This window comes from Rutilus rutilus, assembly GCF_951802725.1.
Source record: "Rutilus rutilus genome assembly, chromosome: 13".
NCBI lineage: Eukaryota > Metazoa > Chordata > Actinopteri > Cypriniformes > Leuciscidae > Rutilus > Rutilus rutilus.
In genome coordinates this window covers 24,152,026-24,169,506 of record NC_140218.1, presented here as the reverse complement: position 1 = coordinate 24,169,506, position 17,481 = coordinate 24,152,026, and the positions used below count along the sequence as shown (strand labels likewise).

Genomic DNA, 17,481 nt, shown 5'->3' with positions numbered 1-17,481 from the left:
CTCCAGTGCGACATAACAAATATTTAACCCTCCTAATGCAGTAAAACTGTATAGGCCTACAGCTTTTGCATTCCACGGTCTGTTTGGACCTGGGGAACACAAGCTTATAAAACAGTCATAAATTAATATTATAAGTCATAACTAAAACTATATCAGTAGTTTCTCATTAATGAGTGAATGCACAAAAGTTTTAAAGTTTTGAATGTCACCAATGTTTTTACCATGACATTTGCAATGACTACTTCATTTACCCCTTTTCTAATTAAAACTGACAATTTCTTTGAAATTTCAATTTTCAAGAACTACAGCAAAAACCAGTGTGAGGCAAGCTATATATTATCACAATTTATGAGAAATTTTATTTTCATATATCCTTACATTCAATTTATAAGAACATACATTATGAGAATTACCCGTATAAACTCCAATTCTTTTGAAACATAACTCATGACTGCTCAAAACAGTCTAAATATATGAAATGTGTCAAACAAAACACCAAAGCAACTTCAATATTACTCTGAAATGTTTTCAAACTAAATATATATATATATATATATATATATATATATATATATATATATATATATATACACACACACACATATACACACACACACACACACACACACACATATATATATATATATATATATATATATATATATATATATATATTCATAAACTTTTACTTTCATATGAATAAATGATGATAACCTTGAATCTCCTTTTCATGCTGCAATGTTTCGTCAATAGGTGGCAGCAAAGTGAAATGTGGACTCTCTTTTGCAAACCCTCTTTCCTTTTTCAAATTGAGACTTTTTGGTCTATGAACTTTTGCTCTAAAAATATATCCGTTTGTTTTTGTCATTTTATTTTGGGAAGGAAAAAATAAGCGCATGAATGTAGGAAAGAGGCTAAATGTATTTTAGAAAAGTAATTTGAAACAAATCTAACTAACAGATAAAAAAGAATAATGAAGAAATACACAATTTCATGTGTAAATAATGAAGCATAATATGTAGAGTAATATGTAAAATGTAAAGCCACACAGTTCACTTTCGGTTCAAAACGGATCAGACCACATAAGGTATAACAATTTAGTTTAAATGGTTATATCTCGTAATTTTTTTTGTTTTAAAAAAATCCGGATAAAAAATAAAAATAAACTATGTGTATTTTGACAGTTTCATCGTTGTACCTTTTCTGGGTCAAAATGGACCCGAATGAATAGGAGGGTTCACTCCAAATATTAGGCTACCGTTTTCACCAGCACAGTTGGGGTTGAAATATTCATAAATGTCTATTTTTATATCTGTGGTCTTATTTACATTTGCTTTATGAATAATAAAAGGTGTTTTCAACTTTTTAAAACAGATACTGTGACAATGGCAATTAGAACTTTAATGAAAATATAGCTATTATAAAAATATGGTTGAAAAAACATTATGGTAGGGCTAATGAAATAGGTGGTGGGACAAGAAAAAAAAATCTAAACTGGCCCCCCTTTGCCAGCAGAAAAAAAAACAACAACTAATTGTTGAGACCTGAAATGCACAAGTGAAAAAAGTGTAGTGGGGGAAATAATTATTTGATCCTCTGCTGATTTTGTAAGTTCGCACACTTACAAAGAAATGAAGGGTATATCATTTTTATAGGTTTAATTTAACAGATAGAGACAGAATATCAACCAAAAAATCCAGAAAAACACATTATATAAAGGTTGTAAATTGATTAGCATTTGATCGAGTGAAATAAGTATTTGATCTCCAACCAACCAGCAAGAACCCACAGATTGGTTATGTGCCCATATGGAACACAGATTAGTCCTGTCACTTTAAGAAAGTACTCCTAATGTCAGCTCGTAATGTGTATAAAAGAAACCTGTCCACAGAATCTGTATCTTCTGCAAGAAGCTTGGTGAGGAGGAGACAACTGTTGGTGCCATTACTGGGAAATATAACCATCAATCGCCCTCGGTCTGGACCTCCATGCAAGATCTGGCCTCATGGGGTAAGGATGATCATAAGAAAGGTGAGGGATCAGCCCAGAACTACACGAGAAAGTGAGAAAGTGTTGTGGTCAGATGAGACCAAAACTGAGCTCTTTGGCATCAACTCAACTCGCCATGTTTGGAGGAAGAGAAAGGCTGACTATGACCCCAAGAACACCATCCCTGCAGTCAAGCACGGAGGTGGAAACATTTTGGGCTGTTTCTCTGCTAAGGGTACAGGATGCCTTCACCGTATTGAGGGGCTGATGGACCAATCACCGACAGGGGTGGGTGTTGTGAGGTTTTGCGCTCGTGCACGGCTGCCTATGACGGCTGCACACGAAAACCTCACAACACCCACCCCTGTCGGTGATTGGTTGGAACACTATTTATTTTGGTTTTGAGTGGTTGGTGAAACCAACTGTTTTTGTGTGCATATCTCAGAGCCTAGGCTGCCTACAGAGACGAGTTTTTTTGACGGCATGCTTATGGGGCGGGCAGCTAGCGGATCGTTAGGAACGATTAGATGAATGTGATCATTTATGTTTGGGCCTGAAATCTTTAAGGTCATGGAATGGCCTAGCCAGTCTCCAGTCCTTAATCCTATAGAAAATCTGTGGAGGGAGGGAGCTGAAACTTTGAGTTGCAAAGCGACAGCCAAGAAACCTTAAGGATTTTGAGAGTATCTGTAAAGAGGAGTGGACCAAAATCCCTCCTGAGATGTGTGCAAACCTGGTGACCAACTACAAGAAACGTCTTACCTCTGTGCTTGCCAACAAGGGTTTCTCCAGCAAATACTAAATGATGTTTTGCTTGGAGATCAAACACTTCTTTCACTCAATGAAGTGCAAATCAATTTATAACCTATATATAATGTGTTTATTTCTGGATTTTTTGGTTGATATTCTGTCCCTATCGTTACAATAAACCTAGCATAAAAATGATATATCCCTCATTTCTTTGTAAATGGGCGAACTTACAAAATCAGCAGAGGATCAAATAATTATTTCCCCCACTGTAAGAGTAAAAGTAATAATTTGGATTTAGTAATAATTTCTGGATTCACAATATTGCATAGTTACAGAACTCTATTTTTAATATCACTTTAATACCACAATATTAATAATTAAAATTATTCTTGAAATATTCAACATTAAAAAATGTATTCACCGTACGGCATCTTGTTAGTCCCTTCACAGCTCTTTCAGAGATGTATACACATCATAGTATGAGTACATACAGTATACTTTACTCCTACACGATACTCCACACATACTAATTACAAATGCAGTGCATCAGAAGCAGTGCAGTGGGTCAGTGATGCTGATGATGATATCATGCCCTCTGACCTGTTATCTAACCAGAATGCAGCAGCACAAACACAGACACCACTGCATATATTACATTATAAATGAGTATCATTTTACTAGACTGATGCCGCTACAAAATTTCAATAATCAATCTGAGCACAAAACTCTTGTATCACACGCTTGTCAAAAAACTTGTTCTACTTTCTCTCCTCTCCCAATTTTTTTCTTCATAGCCCTGGTGGTTCGGTGAGCTACAAATACAATTTTCAGTATGAAATGACAGCATTTTCTTCCGTGACAATGAAACCTCTCCCGGGCCGAAAGAATTTGCCCACATTCAAGGACCTGGGAATATTATGCAACACATTACAATTCAACCCGACTGCCAAAGAGAGTAAGAGATGGGGAGAGAAACAGAGAGGAAAAGAAAATCGCACAGGTATTACGTGAGAAGAATGACAATAAAGTGAAACCGGAACTTGAAATTACTGACCACGGCCTTTTAATGACCTTATTTACAGACTCGTCTGTAAATTTGAGTGTGTAATAACAGTCATTTTCCTCCAGCTTACAGGAAATGCTCGATGCTTCTCCCCAGCTGAGATGTCATTGCTGTGTTTCCTGTCTCAGTTTGGGGAAGACCAGACCATCTGTCTCTGTCTGGCCCGGGCCACCACACTCTCCTGTAAACATACACACGCTGCCATACTGTGTTTTTGCAGAGTGGAACACATTCAGAAATCACATTAATAGAAAAATCATGATGGGAAGATAAAGTGTAAGTCTGTACTTTTAAACTAGAACACTATTGCTACTTCTAAAAGGGTCCACGTCAACACATAACTCCCCTAGGCCTAGGTTTGTTTCCTGTATTAGCTTTTATGACTGTCTGTACCCTTGTCTGTTAGTCTAAATATATGATTTGTTTTATAAGCAGAGACAGACCAAGAGAGCGAGAGAGTTTAGCTAACAGAGGAACCACAGATAGTTACATAATCATTTCACTCCTAGGGGTTTTAGCACAAAGGGTATCAAAATAAATGGAACAATCTGTTTGAACATATTCTCTGAAACGCTGCCCTGAGTGAACTAAATATAGCATTATAGCGGGTTACAATCTTCGCATCATGTAATTAGCATCTGTGTGCAGGGGGCAGGCTTAAATTACAGTCAGGCGCATCCACAACACACAGACAATGCGATCGGTCTATAGATTTATTGCGTGAGCGGACTTGCACTCGTCTGATTACGCTCTCATTTGTCAGAGCCAAACAAATAGATCAGGGAATACCAGGAAAGAGTCAAATGGTTACTCAACACAGTCAATAATGCCTCAGAGGTTATCGGATATTTACACAACTCGGGGTCAATAGAAAGTTGACAGAAGAGTGGTCGTTTATCCACCTGTTTCTGTCATTGAGTCGAAGGAGGTGAATATGGGCCCTTCACAGTTCACACTAAGGAGTGCGGGGTCAGTTGTAACATTGCCAGGTGATCCAATCAGCATCAAGCTACAGTGATGTCACTCAATTTGAAGTCTTTCTCTGCGGAACAGCTGTAAAATTATCGTAAATACGAGTTTCCTAGTAGGAAATTGGACATGAACTCCCTCTCAAGTCGTATTTACTGGGAATCTCTGAGATAATTTTGATACCCGTGTTTCAGGGTTGGGCGGGCCATAAACTTTAAACATGGCGGAGAAGAGAACAATAGCTGCTGCGACTGCTATTCTTTATTATCTTAAAGTTGTGCACATGTACATATATGAATAACCACTTGAAGCATATTGTATGTTTTATAGACAGCGAAAATAGTCTGTATTTGACTGAAACTCCAGAATCGTCAGCAAGATGACGTGGTGAATGAACAGAAAAATGTGGCTTTTTATGACATAAAATTGTGATTTAGCTTATTTTGTTCATGAGATTTACAACAACATGTGAAACAAGTTACAACTGACCCAATCCCATAACCCAAAAATGCAACATCAAAAGGCCAAAATGTGCTTGTGTAGAAAATTTTTCACCAACCTGAAAAGTGTACATAAGTTATTTTTCATAATATTGCTGACACGGTTTTATTAGCCTAATATTACATAATATTATTATTAATGAGCTACATGCATAATTATTTTGAGGAGCACTTTGTATTTAATAGTTATTACATTAAGATAGGCCTATGCTGCTTGTATAACACGTAAAGAGTTCAAGATTATTTTTTACCACTCTCTTTTAGAGATATTTTAGAGAATTTCTCAACTTTTCTTTAATCTCACGTCTATTCTCGTCGCGGCTTCCGCGTAAACTTTCTTAAAACCCTCCCTTTTCGTATTTTGTTACTTTACCGTTGCTAGAAGTAAGTATCTCGGCTAAATCAATGTGCGGACTCCAGCTGGGTGGGCGCCTTTCGGGGGCAGTGGAACTCGAGCGCGAGCAGGAGAGCGCGTCGCTGATTGGATAACAGAGCTGTATAAATTGCCGCAGTGCCGTATTTCTCTATTTCGTGGTGATTTAGTCCAAACCCCAATGCGGTCTGAACAAACTGCCCAGGGCCGTCATACGAGAGAGCCAACGCGCACAGAACAGTCTTATTTACAATGAAGGAGAGAAGAATCAGTCAGCCTTTGGTAATGCGTTGTAAACTGGTTTTAGTAGGAGACGTGCAGTGCGGGAAAACTGCAATGTTGCAAGTCTTGGCCAAAGACTGTTATCCTGAGGTATGTACTCTCTCTCATGTATTCCTTCAGCGGATAATGACGTGTAGGCTATTTTCTATAGTAATGATGCTTGCCTATGACATTATGTAACAATATACTGCGAAATATATTACGCTTCTTCTGGATGTTCATTCATCAAGGTGATACTCCATGTATCTTTCTCATGTGAGTTGTGTGCTGTGCACGTGTTGACGCTGGGGGAAAAAAAAATCGACACATTTTGCAACAAACCATAACCTAGGATATAGGCTATACTATGACGTTTTGTGCGACATGAACTGATTGGTTTTTATACAAACGGTAAATGATTCAGTCATTATGTAACGTTTTATTTCGTTCCCAACCACACAGACTTACGTCCCAACAGTGTTTGAGAACTACACAGCTGGACTGGATTTAGAGGAGCAGCGCGTGGAGCTCAGTTTATGGGACACGTCAGGTGAGAGAGAGAAGACAGCGGTGATGCTGGTGTGCATAACAGAGCATTTAAACTGATGAACACATTTGCACTCAATCATTTTTGCTAATTAATAAAGTTTTACACATGAGACAGCAGTTTTTAGAAATATCGTTAAATGTACCTAAATTGAAAACGATGTCATCATTTACTCGTTCCAAACCTTCTGTGGAACACAAGAGATGCTATTCTGAAACAAATAACAAAAGTATCAGTGTTGTTTTGGACCCCATTTACATTCACTGTCTGGACAAGATTAAAATGAATAAAACAATCATAAACCGCTTCACTGTGAAATGGAATTAAATAGTGTAACCCGAGTCCCATGATTGACTATAAATTGAACTTGTTTTGTTCAGTGATATTTGAATTCAAGGTATGTTGCATTTTTAACTTCTTTATCCTGTTAATGACTTTCAGTTAGAAACATTTTTTAATTTATATTTTAAAGTAGATTTAGAATAGATTTGGATTTGATTTGACTATGTTTTGCTGGATAGCATTACAATAACAAACTTTAACGTTACAAAATTACTTTCGGTAAATCATCCACATGCATTTGTTTGTGTGCATTCTCGGCTGTTGGGTTGACTGTTATTGGGCTAGTAGGTCAGTCAGACATTACAGGAAAGACACACCATCAGCACCTGAGCCCTGAGCTAGGGAATGCAAGCAGACATGTGAAGCTGCAGTAAGTGCGTGAGAGGATCTGGCATCTGCTACACCTGAGACCTGTCCTCAGGCGTCAGACGCTGCAATGTGATGTCTTCACCTTCTGTCTGCCTCTGGATCAGACAATATCTCTGATTTGGTTATTCAAATAACCAGGGCTGTGTATAGGACACAGGGTTTTGCCATGTTTTGGAATGTCTCACTGTGACACGCGAAGCCTTTTTGACGAGGCTTTTTAGAGTTACAGTCTCTCTGAAGTGGATTACAGAGATCAGCTCCTGTTTCAGTGCCTGTGATTCAATATAGCATCAAGGTATTTGGTCAGGGAATGTTTAGTCTGTGTGTTTGCCTGTGTATCTGATTAAGTATAATCTGTGCCTGTGTATCTTATTAAGATTAGGCTAGTAGTAGAAAGCTGTGGTTCAATGACTGATAGCTATAGCTCTTATCTAGTAAAAAGACAGAATGTTCTTCTGATAGTCTAATTTCTTTAGTCTATGTTTGGATTCACAGAGCTTTACGTGAACAAATACATATCTTAAAGAGATAGTTCCCCTCAAAAAGAAAACTGTCATCATTTACTCACCATAAAAAAATAAAAAAACCTATAAACAAAAACAGTTGAAACAATGAAAGTCAATGGGGTCCAAAACAACATTATGGGCTTGAATTAGTGTTTTTTGGGGGGTACTAGTGAACCATTTCTTTAAATAGGATTTAGGTTTCTTCCCTCAAAATTAATATCACTGCTATCATACCAATTATGTACCCAACAATCTATCTGGCTTTAAAGTTCTTTTAGTCCCATCTGTACTTCATATATCATTATCTTTCTATTCTACTATCTGCTCGAGTATCACTGGATCTTGTTTTGGATGGATGTGTCATGCCCTCCCCAAATGTCCTTATTTTATAACTGATATTTCAACTGAGATCAATCTTAGCAAGTGTATAGGTTTAATATTTTTAAATCCCATGCTGTCATATTGCATGCCGAGTGAAAAGCGGAGTTCTTTAGGGTCATGTTGCGTGGCACGTTGTGTAACGTATCAGATGCCTGATGGAGCTGAATCTGTTAATTGTCATGCCTGACTGCTTGACTGAGTGCCTACTTTTAGGATGAGTGGATGGGATATTGCTTTTCTATAATAGGTGCCTGATAATAGGGAGATTATTAGTTATTTTCTAATTTTGTTGTTTGCAATACAGAACCTCGCAATGTGAGACAACTAAGTTATCTCTTTTCATTGGTACGAAATTTTTAATTTGTACACATTAGAAATAGACGGACTTAGCAGCTGATAAAATACAAATAATTTTTATATACAGAACTAATTAATTATTGTTTAAATTTTGCTTTTTAAAATAAAACAATAATAAAACAATTTTCATTATTAAAATGTAAATAGTTTATTATTAGTAGTAGTAGTGGTACTTTGATAATAAACATATTTATATCTTAATCATTTAATTGTTGTTGTCATTAATACTACTATAATTATATATATATATATATATATATATATATATATATATATATATATACACACATACATACAAAGAGAGAGAGAGAGAAAACATGGTTGTGCAAGGCAAGGAGGACTTCCTGTCTCAAGGTATTTCCTGCTATACATTTCATCTTATTATGGAATGTTAAAAACACTCAGACGGAATTTCCCAGTCATATTGACCTGGAACAGTGAAACAATACTGGAAAAACTGTCAAACAAACTACACTGAAAAAATATAAATATATTTTTGCTGCTTGTTCAAATTACTTCATTAAAATGAGCTAAAGTAACACAATTGCTATAGATTTTGTCTTAATTTCATTGTGGTCAATCTACTTAAATATATTTATAAAGGAAGTTTTTTCAGATTTTTTTGTTGGGATTACATGAATGATTTTTTGTTGAAAATGGGCAGAGGATTTTTAGTTCCCAGCATGCTTTGCATATGGCTGGATCAGGAGAGTAAATGTTGAAATTAAGTGTTATATTATGTGTTTTTGAGTGAAGGGAAAGACCTGTGAGTGTTTAATTTTTAGTTATGTTTCAGATTTAAAAGAGGTTTATGGTTACCATTGTGCTGAAGAGTAGAGCCTCTGGTTAGGTTGTGGATGGCTGCATGTACAAAGACTATGATGCATGATGCTTTGACCAATGAGCAATAGCTTTACTAATGCCAGTGCAGTAACAAGTATCTTTCTACTTGTGCTGCGCTAGTTACAGACAGTCTTTCAATTGTACAATATAACTGAATGTCAAATACAACAAGTCTTTTCCATTTACTCAATCGCAGACTGAATATATTGGAAACTACTCAACATGTTATATATATATATATATAACTGAAAAAAACTAAAAAACACTGATTTAAGTTCAACTAAAAATGTTTAAAATGAAGATAAATTAATTTAGTGTAACCACTTGCCTTAATTATTTTTAGTAAAATCAAAAAGCCATTTTTTTAGTGTAACCCCAGACACTGAATCCAGATCAGAAGAGAAAAGAGTAACTGTGGAGGAACATAAATTTGAGCATGCACGACAACTGCATACAGAATCTTGCATACAGTATAAGATCAGAGCTTGAGAAGACAATCAAACGGCCCCCATCTATTCCCTCATTACGGCAGTTAGGCTTTGTTAATTGTGCACAGCCTCGTTAGGTGGCGACGCACAGGAGGAACGTTGGCAGAGCGGTAGATGCTCGTGCACCCACACGCAAACACTCATCAGCATACATGCACAAACACACTCTAATCACGACTAATTACAGAAGCTTTAATTGAATTTGCTCATCTGGCTCTCGCTGCTTCAGGCATCTCTTCACACACTCTCCAGATCAAAGAGTTGACGGGCATGAGAGGCTGCTCTCTGGTCTGGTGTGGGCCACTTCTATAGCTCTTATCATTGGAAATTTGATTCAAGAGGAATAAACAGTGTTTTAATTTGTTTTTCAAACAGTCAGCTGTAAAGAGCAATTGCCTCCTAGAACGGATACAGGAAGATGTCCTACCATTGAGGTTTATGTCTGAATAGATCCATGACCCCTCATTAGAGAAGATCTGCGACCCAAATATACTGTATATTTTTGTCAGAATAAAATATATTTCTATAATTCATAAAAAAAAAAATATTTACAAAAAAATGTATATATTTAAAACCAATAAGTTATAGTGTTATAAGTTAATTTGCTATTTCAAAGTATAATTAAACTATAATAAATTCATAGTGATAGTCGTAAATTCATAATTTTTCAACTTATAAAAAATAAGATATTAAAAAAATATATATGTAATTGGTTTTAAATATATAAATCATTTAATTAAAATTAAAAGCATAATATATTATTCACAATGACAGCTGTAAATGAATTTTTTTTTATTGAAATGTATATTAATTGATTTTAAATATATAAATATTATCAATTAATATTATTAATAGTGACAAATTCATCAATAGTCTTTTGCTGGAAAAAGATGGTACATGGTAACCGGTTTATGATTGTCAACCTATTTTTACTGATACTTCAGTTGAAACAAACCTCATCTCTGTTTGCAAACTAATTAATTTGACCATGGGTGACATTTAAAGCAGTTAAACTGGAATTAATTTGCTACAACGACCTTACTGTTGAGAGCTGTATAGTCTAGTTGAGTGCACAGATTGTGATATCAGGATTGCATGTAGATTCATTGTTTTGTCTAGTCATATCTCTCTTATCTTTCTGCTGGTAAGCTATATACTCTGTCTAAACCTAGTAGGCTGAGTCACTGTCTACATAATACAGCAGTAGTACGTGACCCAGAGAGGCTCACACAACACCCAACATCTGAGCTGAGTCCATACTCTAAAAAGCACAAATACATCAATATTGGGTGAAATGTGTCTTTAATGGACTTGCTTTATTTGCTATCGAATAGAGCTATAGTGTGGCAGTGTTTATGTGTGCATCCTTCAATTCCGTTGCCGTAGTTACGAAATGAGATGAGGTTTGCTGTGTGTGGGGGACAGGACCTCCTCGGCAACTCATTCTGTCAATAAAGGAATCTCCGAGATTCGCCCACACACACCTATTACAAGACCTCCCATATGATTGCTATTTACATTATTTCGACCGCCAGATCCCCTCCATATTATTTGATATTCCATATTTAGTCGCATTTGCTTCTTTCTCACCAGTATAATGTTATTTGATGTTAAGTTTCCATTACTGACGTTTGTTATGTGGTTGCTCCTGCAGGTTCACCATATTATGATAATGTCAGGCCTCTCTGCTACAGTGATGCAGATGCGGTTCTGCTCTGCTTCGACATAAGTCGCCCTGACACCGTCGAAAGCTCTCTGAAAAAGGTGAAGTACATTTTATGACTTCATAAATGTGAAAAATTCTATTTTGTTACTTAAAATGTCTAAAAATCCTTAACTAAGATTAATTTATATTTAAGAAGAAACAATGCATAAAATATTAAGACCCTTCAGAAAATTTGTGTATTTTGTTTTTTCCATAAAATTTAAAGTATAAACATGTTTAACAAAAGGTGAAGAAAATCTGTAAAACAAAATGCACTTATTTTAAAGATTAAATCTATCAAAACACAACTTAAAGGGATAGTTCACCCCAAAAAATTACAAAAACATTTTTCATATTTGGGTGAACTACGTACATAGTACTGCTTTTCAAGAAAAAAAATACTCATTAAGATTATGATTTTGCAGTATATTAACAGTTCTCTCCCTGTAGTGGAAAGCCGAGATCATGGATTTCTGCCCAAGTACTCGAATAATCCTAGTCGGCTGCAAGACAGACCTGCGTACAGATGTTTGCACACTGATGGAGCTGTCCAATCAGAGACTGACACCCATCTCCCATGAGCAGGTCAGTCAATTGAACCCTCCCTGTGTAAACTAGACTCCTCGTCTCTCTATTTCCATCTCTGACTGCATTCTGTCTGTATGTAGGGCACCCTGTTGGCGAAGCAGGTAGGAGCGGAGGTGTACCTGGAGTGCTCTGCGTTCACATCGGAGAAGAGCATCCACAGCGTGTTCCGCTCAGCGGCGCTCACGTGCCTCAACAAACTGCAGCCCCCCATAAAGCAAAGCCCCACCCGCCGGCTCTCCAAACGCCTCCTTCACCTGCCCAGCAAGGCAGAGCTCCTGACCTCCTCCTTCAACAAGGAGAGAACCAAGAGCTGTTCCATCATGTGAGCCCCACGCGCACCACCCCAGCTCCAGAAAAAGAAACGCATTTTTGCTCTTCGCGAGGGTTGGTTGAGGGGGTTTGAGAGAAGGGGAGGTCATGACCTTTGATGACCCCTCCCTCTCTCTACACTTGTGTTGTTCTTCTTCCATTCTGACACCCCACCTGCAAACACACTCATCCCTACGACAAAGAGCTGCTGCCATTGTTCAAGGTTTTTGCCTGTTACACATCCTAATGCTAAAGTATCGACTGATTTCCCTTTACATGAACTGCATTTTGTATTAATGATCAATCAATCAGACGAAGAAGGAAATGCAGAGTATATTGCACACTGTTGAATATATTTGTGGGTAGTCTTATTTGTTAGTGTGCATACATGTATGGGAATGCGGGTTGAGCTGTGAACGTAATTTAATGGAAGAGGATGAGTTTCTGTTACACAGTATGCACTTTAGTGAATATGGATGTGATTGTTGATTGGAAAGTGAGAGGATGATTTAATACAGGTTGGCATAAGTTGCTGTTTCAAAACAGAATTATGCATTGCTTGTACTTGCTGAAGTCTCTGGCACTGATCTACGGAGAATCAAAATATCACTCTATCCTGTTAGAAGTCACGCAAACGTGGGAGGAGCCAAACAAGATTTTATGTCCTCCTGAAAAAGGAGGACAGTGTTATAAATCTGCTAAATGAATCCAATCACATTTGTACAATCCAGATGTATTGGAATACACTCTTTCACTCTGTCTCTCTCTCTCATCTCTACTGTAGTCCTTCATGCTCTTTCTGCCCCTAGAGAATGGGTCATAAATCTCAGTCAATGAGGAGAAACCCAGCATTGCCCAGGCCATTTCTATGTATAGAGCAGGAGTTATTGCCACAAAGATCCCTTCCAGATGTTCCAGGCATCCTTTTCTAGAAAACCAAATCTTTCGCTGAAGTAATTTTAGAGATGGACTGGGAAGGTCATGGGGGATTACTAAGGGACTTTGCTGTCCATCAAAACTGATCAATGTTGCATAATCAAGAAGACAATTTGAATGCACCAGTTAACTTTTCTTCTAAAGTAATCTTAAAATTGCCCCACCATCTAATTCTCAATAACAGGCCTGTAAAGAGTTATGTGGTGAAGCTACTGGTTATTCTCTGGGTTGGGCATTCGATTGCAATATAATTTCAGCGATTCTGATGTATTCAGTTGGATCACTGTCACAGAGGACTCTCATCGTAAACCTCATTCTAGTAATCTCTGACTTAAATCCCACAACCCCTGGTTGTGTAATGCTTAATCGTAAAACAACTAAATCCTCACTTTGGGCTTATAAATGGCCAAATAGTAATGAACTGAGAAGTCAGACAAGACAGCCGAAAATCCCGAAAAATCTGACCTCAGAATCAGTGGTCCTACTCAAGTAGTTCATCAAATTTAAAATGATCAAAGAAACGGTTTAAGGGAATAACATACACTACCGTTTAAAGATTTGGGGTCAGTAAAGGCCAAGTATGTCACTTCTCCGACATTCCACAGATTAAACCCGTTCAATTGGCGAAAGCCAGAGCAGACCAATGCCGACAGACGGCAACAAGGGTAACACACTTATCGACAAAACCCGACCGTCAGCATCAGTGTGAATTGACCTTAAGAGTGAATAAAATATTGTTATTCAGCAAGGATGCATTCAAATGATAAAAAATGACAGTGAAGACAGTAAAGTTACAAAAGATTTCAATTTCAAATAAATGGCGTTCTTTTGAACTTTATAATCATCAAAGAATCCTGGAAAACCATATCACAGTTTCCACAAAAATAGTCTTCAGCATTGATTATAACAATAAATGTTTCTTAAGCATCAAATCAGCATATTATGATCATAATCTTTATACCAAGACTGGATTTTTAGTTGTAATAATATTTTTGATCAAATAAATGCAGCCTTGGTGAGCATAAGAGACCAAAAGTTTACAGAACCCAAACTTGTGAACGGTTGTGTATGTTTGATGACTTAGTTTTCCTCATTCACTGAACTTAGCTGATTTTCTTGGCGGTTTGTCTAGTTATTATCAGTTGACATTGCCTGAAACATTTCGTGATCTCGATGAAAGCTCTCGCTGGCCTTGAAAATCGAAACATTGCATCAAAATTACACGTCACATTGTTTTGCGGGTCTAATAGGTCATTAAGCAGAAATTTGGTACGTTTTTAAATTACTTTTTTTATTAATGTCAACCCAAAATGTCGTGACAACTCAGTCACTATCTGAAGAATGAGTGAAAATACTGTACATAAAAAAATGGTCTTGCCTTAACTGCACCTCAGAACTACATTAATATATCATTCTCATCTGAAAGGAACTTTAGGAGTCAAACATTGACCTGCATCACTTCATGCTACATACCGATCGCTGTTGCTTAGGAACAGACAAGTCAGATAAGCTGGACTACATGTCAGAAAAACCACTCAAGAGAAGTTGAGAGAGAGAGAGCGGGTGCAAACAAAGTGAAAAAAAGGGCAAGTTTTCTCACTGTAGCATAACAAATGGCGTTTTCATGGCTGTAGTTTATGAGTCATTCAACATACAGACCATCATCTTGATATGAATTTGTTACTGTTGTCTGGTTTAGTAGCACTCTTATATGTTATATGTTTGAAGTGGTGAAACTCCACAATCTTCCTTTTGTTACTTAAGTCTCTGGACGTACATATGTTGTGCATAATCAGTTTTGTACAGCCCTTTAAATGATGTCTGTGAAGCAAACAATTTCAAAACAGACATGATTGTTTGTGCTATGTAATGTGTAATTTATTAATGGTTGATTATTGCTGGTTCTGTTTTATTCTTTAGTTTCAGACAATCTATTTTATATTGAATATGTTTATTGGTTATTTTCCCTTGTCTTTGGTGTCATGTGTCACTCTTAAATTAATTAAAACCTGGATTTGGTCAGTAAGTTGCACGCATGTTCCCTTCTTTTCAACATTCATTAAGGCAAAACCCTTCATCTAAGATATTTAGCATCTTCCTGACCTTTTTACATAGGTTAAGACTTGCAGATCCAGTGGCATTACAAAATATGAGAAGTTTAACATGTCCAGATAACATGTATTTAGCATGCAAATAAAAATGTTTGGCAGCAGCAGTCTCTATCAAATGAATTTAGCAATCATTTAAAAAAAAAAAAAGGAAGTCAGTCATGGAAATTCATTCAAAAAAGCATGGAAAACATATGTCTTAAATAGGAGAGATTTCAAAACAGACAACCATCCTTATGACAGACTCTTAAATTAGCCATTTATTCAAAACTAGGCCAACAGGTCTAAGAAAAACCAGGAGCAAGTCATGTGGTTCTGCAGGAATAGCAAAGAAACAGCGTAACACTAAATAATGAAGAGGCAGAAACAATAAAAAGATTTCCTGTGTGCATCTTCACATCTAACAGAACATCAGTGAGTGCTGCACACTCACAATCAACAAGCAGACAAGGCTCTGTCTGGAACATATGCTGATATAGTTAGGTAAAAATAGCTTTAGCTAAGTAAACCATATTCCTCAGTGACATACACTACTTTTTAATGTTTTTGAAAGTCTTGTGCTCACCAAGGCTGAATTTATTTGATCAAAAAATTCAGTAAAAACAGTAATAGTGTGAAATAATGTTAAGGAAACGGTTTTCATATATTTTAAACAGTAACATGCAGTGGTGTTCTGACACATTTTCCAGCTTAAATAATAAATGAATAAACATTACTTACACTGTCAAAAAATAAAAAACACACCCCATCAAACCCACAGCACGAATTAGGGGGTCTAACATCATATTTCGTAATATTGGCATTGTTTTATTTTTGTGCTATAGATTTTTTTCTCATCAGATTTTCTGAGGAGACACGACCTCCTGAAAGGAAGCATTTTAAAATGTAATTTATTCGATGACAAAGCTTAACTACTGATGGACAAACAGAGTGCTAGTATAACACACCAGCTCTTTCATTTAATACATTAGATCCAGACAACCTTGACCAGTCACAGCTTAAAGGCATGACTTTCAAAGGCTATTTCATTCATCATATAGAATAATAACCTGAATAAAACAGCAGAGTCTGTTAAGCGTGATTTTAGGAAGAAAGCTTTAAAGGAAAAATACAGCATCAGGAAGGGAATGCTTATGGACAGAGCTGCCGCTTCCAACTGCTTGAAGTCTTCTACACCCCAGAGCTTTAGAGAGAAGAGAGAGACTGGGGCTGTTTGGGTGGAGAGTAAAGGAATGACAGAATGCCGGCTCATTACAATGACTCACATCAGGCAGAGACCTAGTGAGAGAAACTGGGGAGAAATCAGTAAAGGAGGGAATGAAATGATGGGGGGAGACTTATTTTCTCCAATTACCATGAGCTGCAGTCTGCCATATAGAGACATGCACACAAACACACACACGTGCGCAGCCATCAAACCAGCCACCGTGACTCCAGCGCTAACAATGCCATATATCGTCTAGAACCGCTACAACAATGTGGGATCATAATGAAAGGAGAATGTGTTCGGTATGTGCATTCAGACCTTCAAATGTGCCGCCGTTGTGTTATTTGCCTTCTCGCAGTCATATTATCAGAGGAACATTGTTTTAAGGTTCATAAGGGACTTTTAGAGCTGTTTAAATGCAACAAGCTCAGTCAACCCTTGTTGAATCAGTCAGGGTGACTGTCTGTTCACTGGAGCAGAAAGCATGTCTCAGACACACACACACACAACTGCAGGCCTTGTGGTCTCAGGAGAAATGAATGTACATAATCAGCATATTAAATTTATTCAGATATTAGCATAAACAATGTGAATCCCCTCAACTCACATCATTATAAATTTCTGATTTATATTAGCATGCCCTTTCAGAGATGCATTATATACAGGCAGCATATTGGTCACTGGACAATATTGGATATCTATCTATCCATCTATCCATCCATCTATCCATATCTATATATACTGAATAATGAATGGTACATGCTCATTTTTACATTTGGATTACCACTACCATCACCTAATGCTCAAAGCAGCGATTCATACTTTTGTGTTAGTCAAACTCATTTGATGTAAAATACTTAAAATATAAGAACTCTGACAAAATACTAATC

General features: G+C 36.8%; 1 protein-coding gene and 1 long non-coding RNA gene across 2 annotated transcripts in view; one reads left to right on the top strand and one right to left on the bottom strand.

Moving 5' to 3' along the window:
* LOC311302192 overlaps positions 1-17,481 on the bottom strand; it is a 55,134-nt gene that overhangs the window by 31,252 nt on the left and 6,401 nt on the right. The window lies entirely within an intron of this gene.
* On the top strand, positions 5,667-15,487 carry rnd1a (Rho family GTPase 1a). The gene is made up of 5 exons (XM_084427863.1): positions 5,667-6,016; positions 6,368-6,455; positions 11,393-11,502; positions 11,894-12,028; positions 12,112-15,487. The coding sequence occupies exons 1-5, from the start codon at positions 5,897-5,899 to the stop codon at positions 12,355-12,357; spliced, it is 699 nt and encodes a 232-aa protein (XP_084283989.1). The 5' UTR covers positions 5,667-5,896; the 3' UTR covers positions 12,358-15,487.

Coding starts and splice junctions, on each gene's coding strand:
- rnd1a (XM_084427863.1), top strand. CDS start 5,897: ATGAAGGAGAGAAGAATCAGTCAGCCTTTGGTAATGCGTTGTAAACTG. Junction 6,456..11,392: donor CAGTTTATGGGACACGTCAG/GTGAGAGAGAGA, acceptor TTGCTCCTGCAG/GTTCACCATATTATGATAAT. Junction 12,029..12,111: donor CACCCATCTCCCATGAGCAG/GTCAGTCAATTG, acceptor GTCTGTATGTAG/GGCACCCTGTTGGCGAAGCA.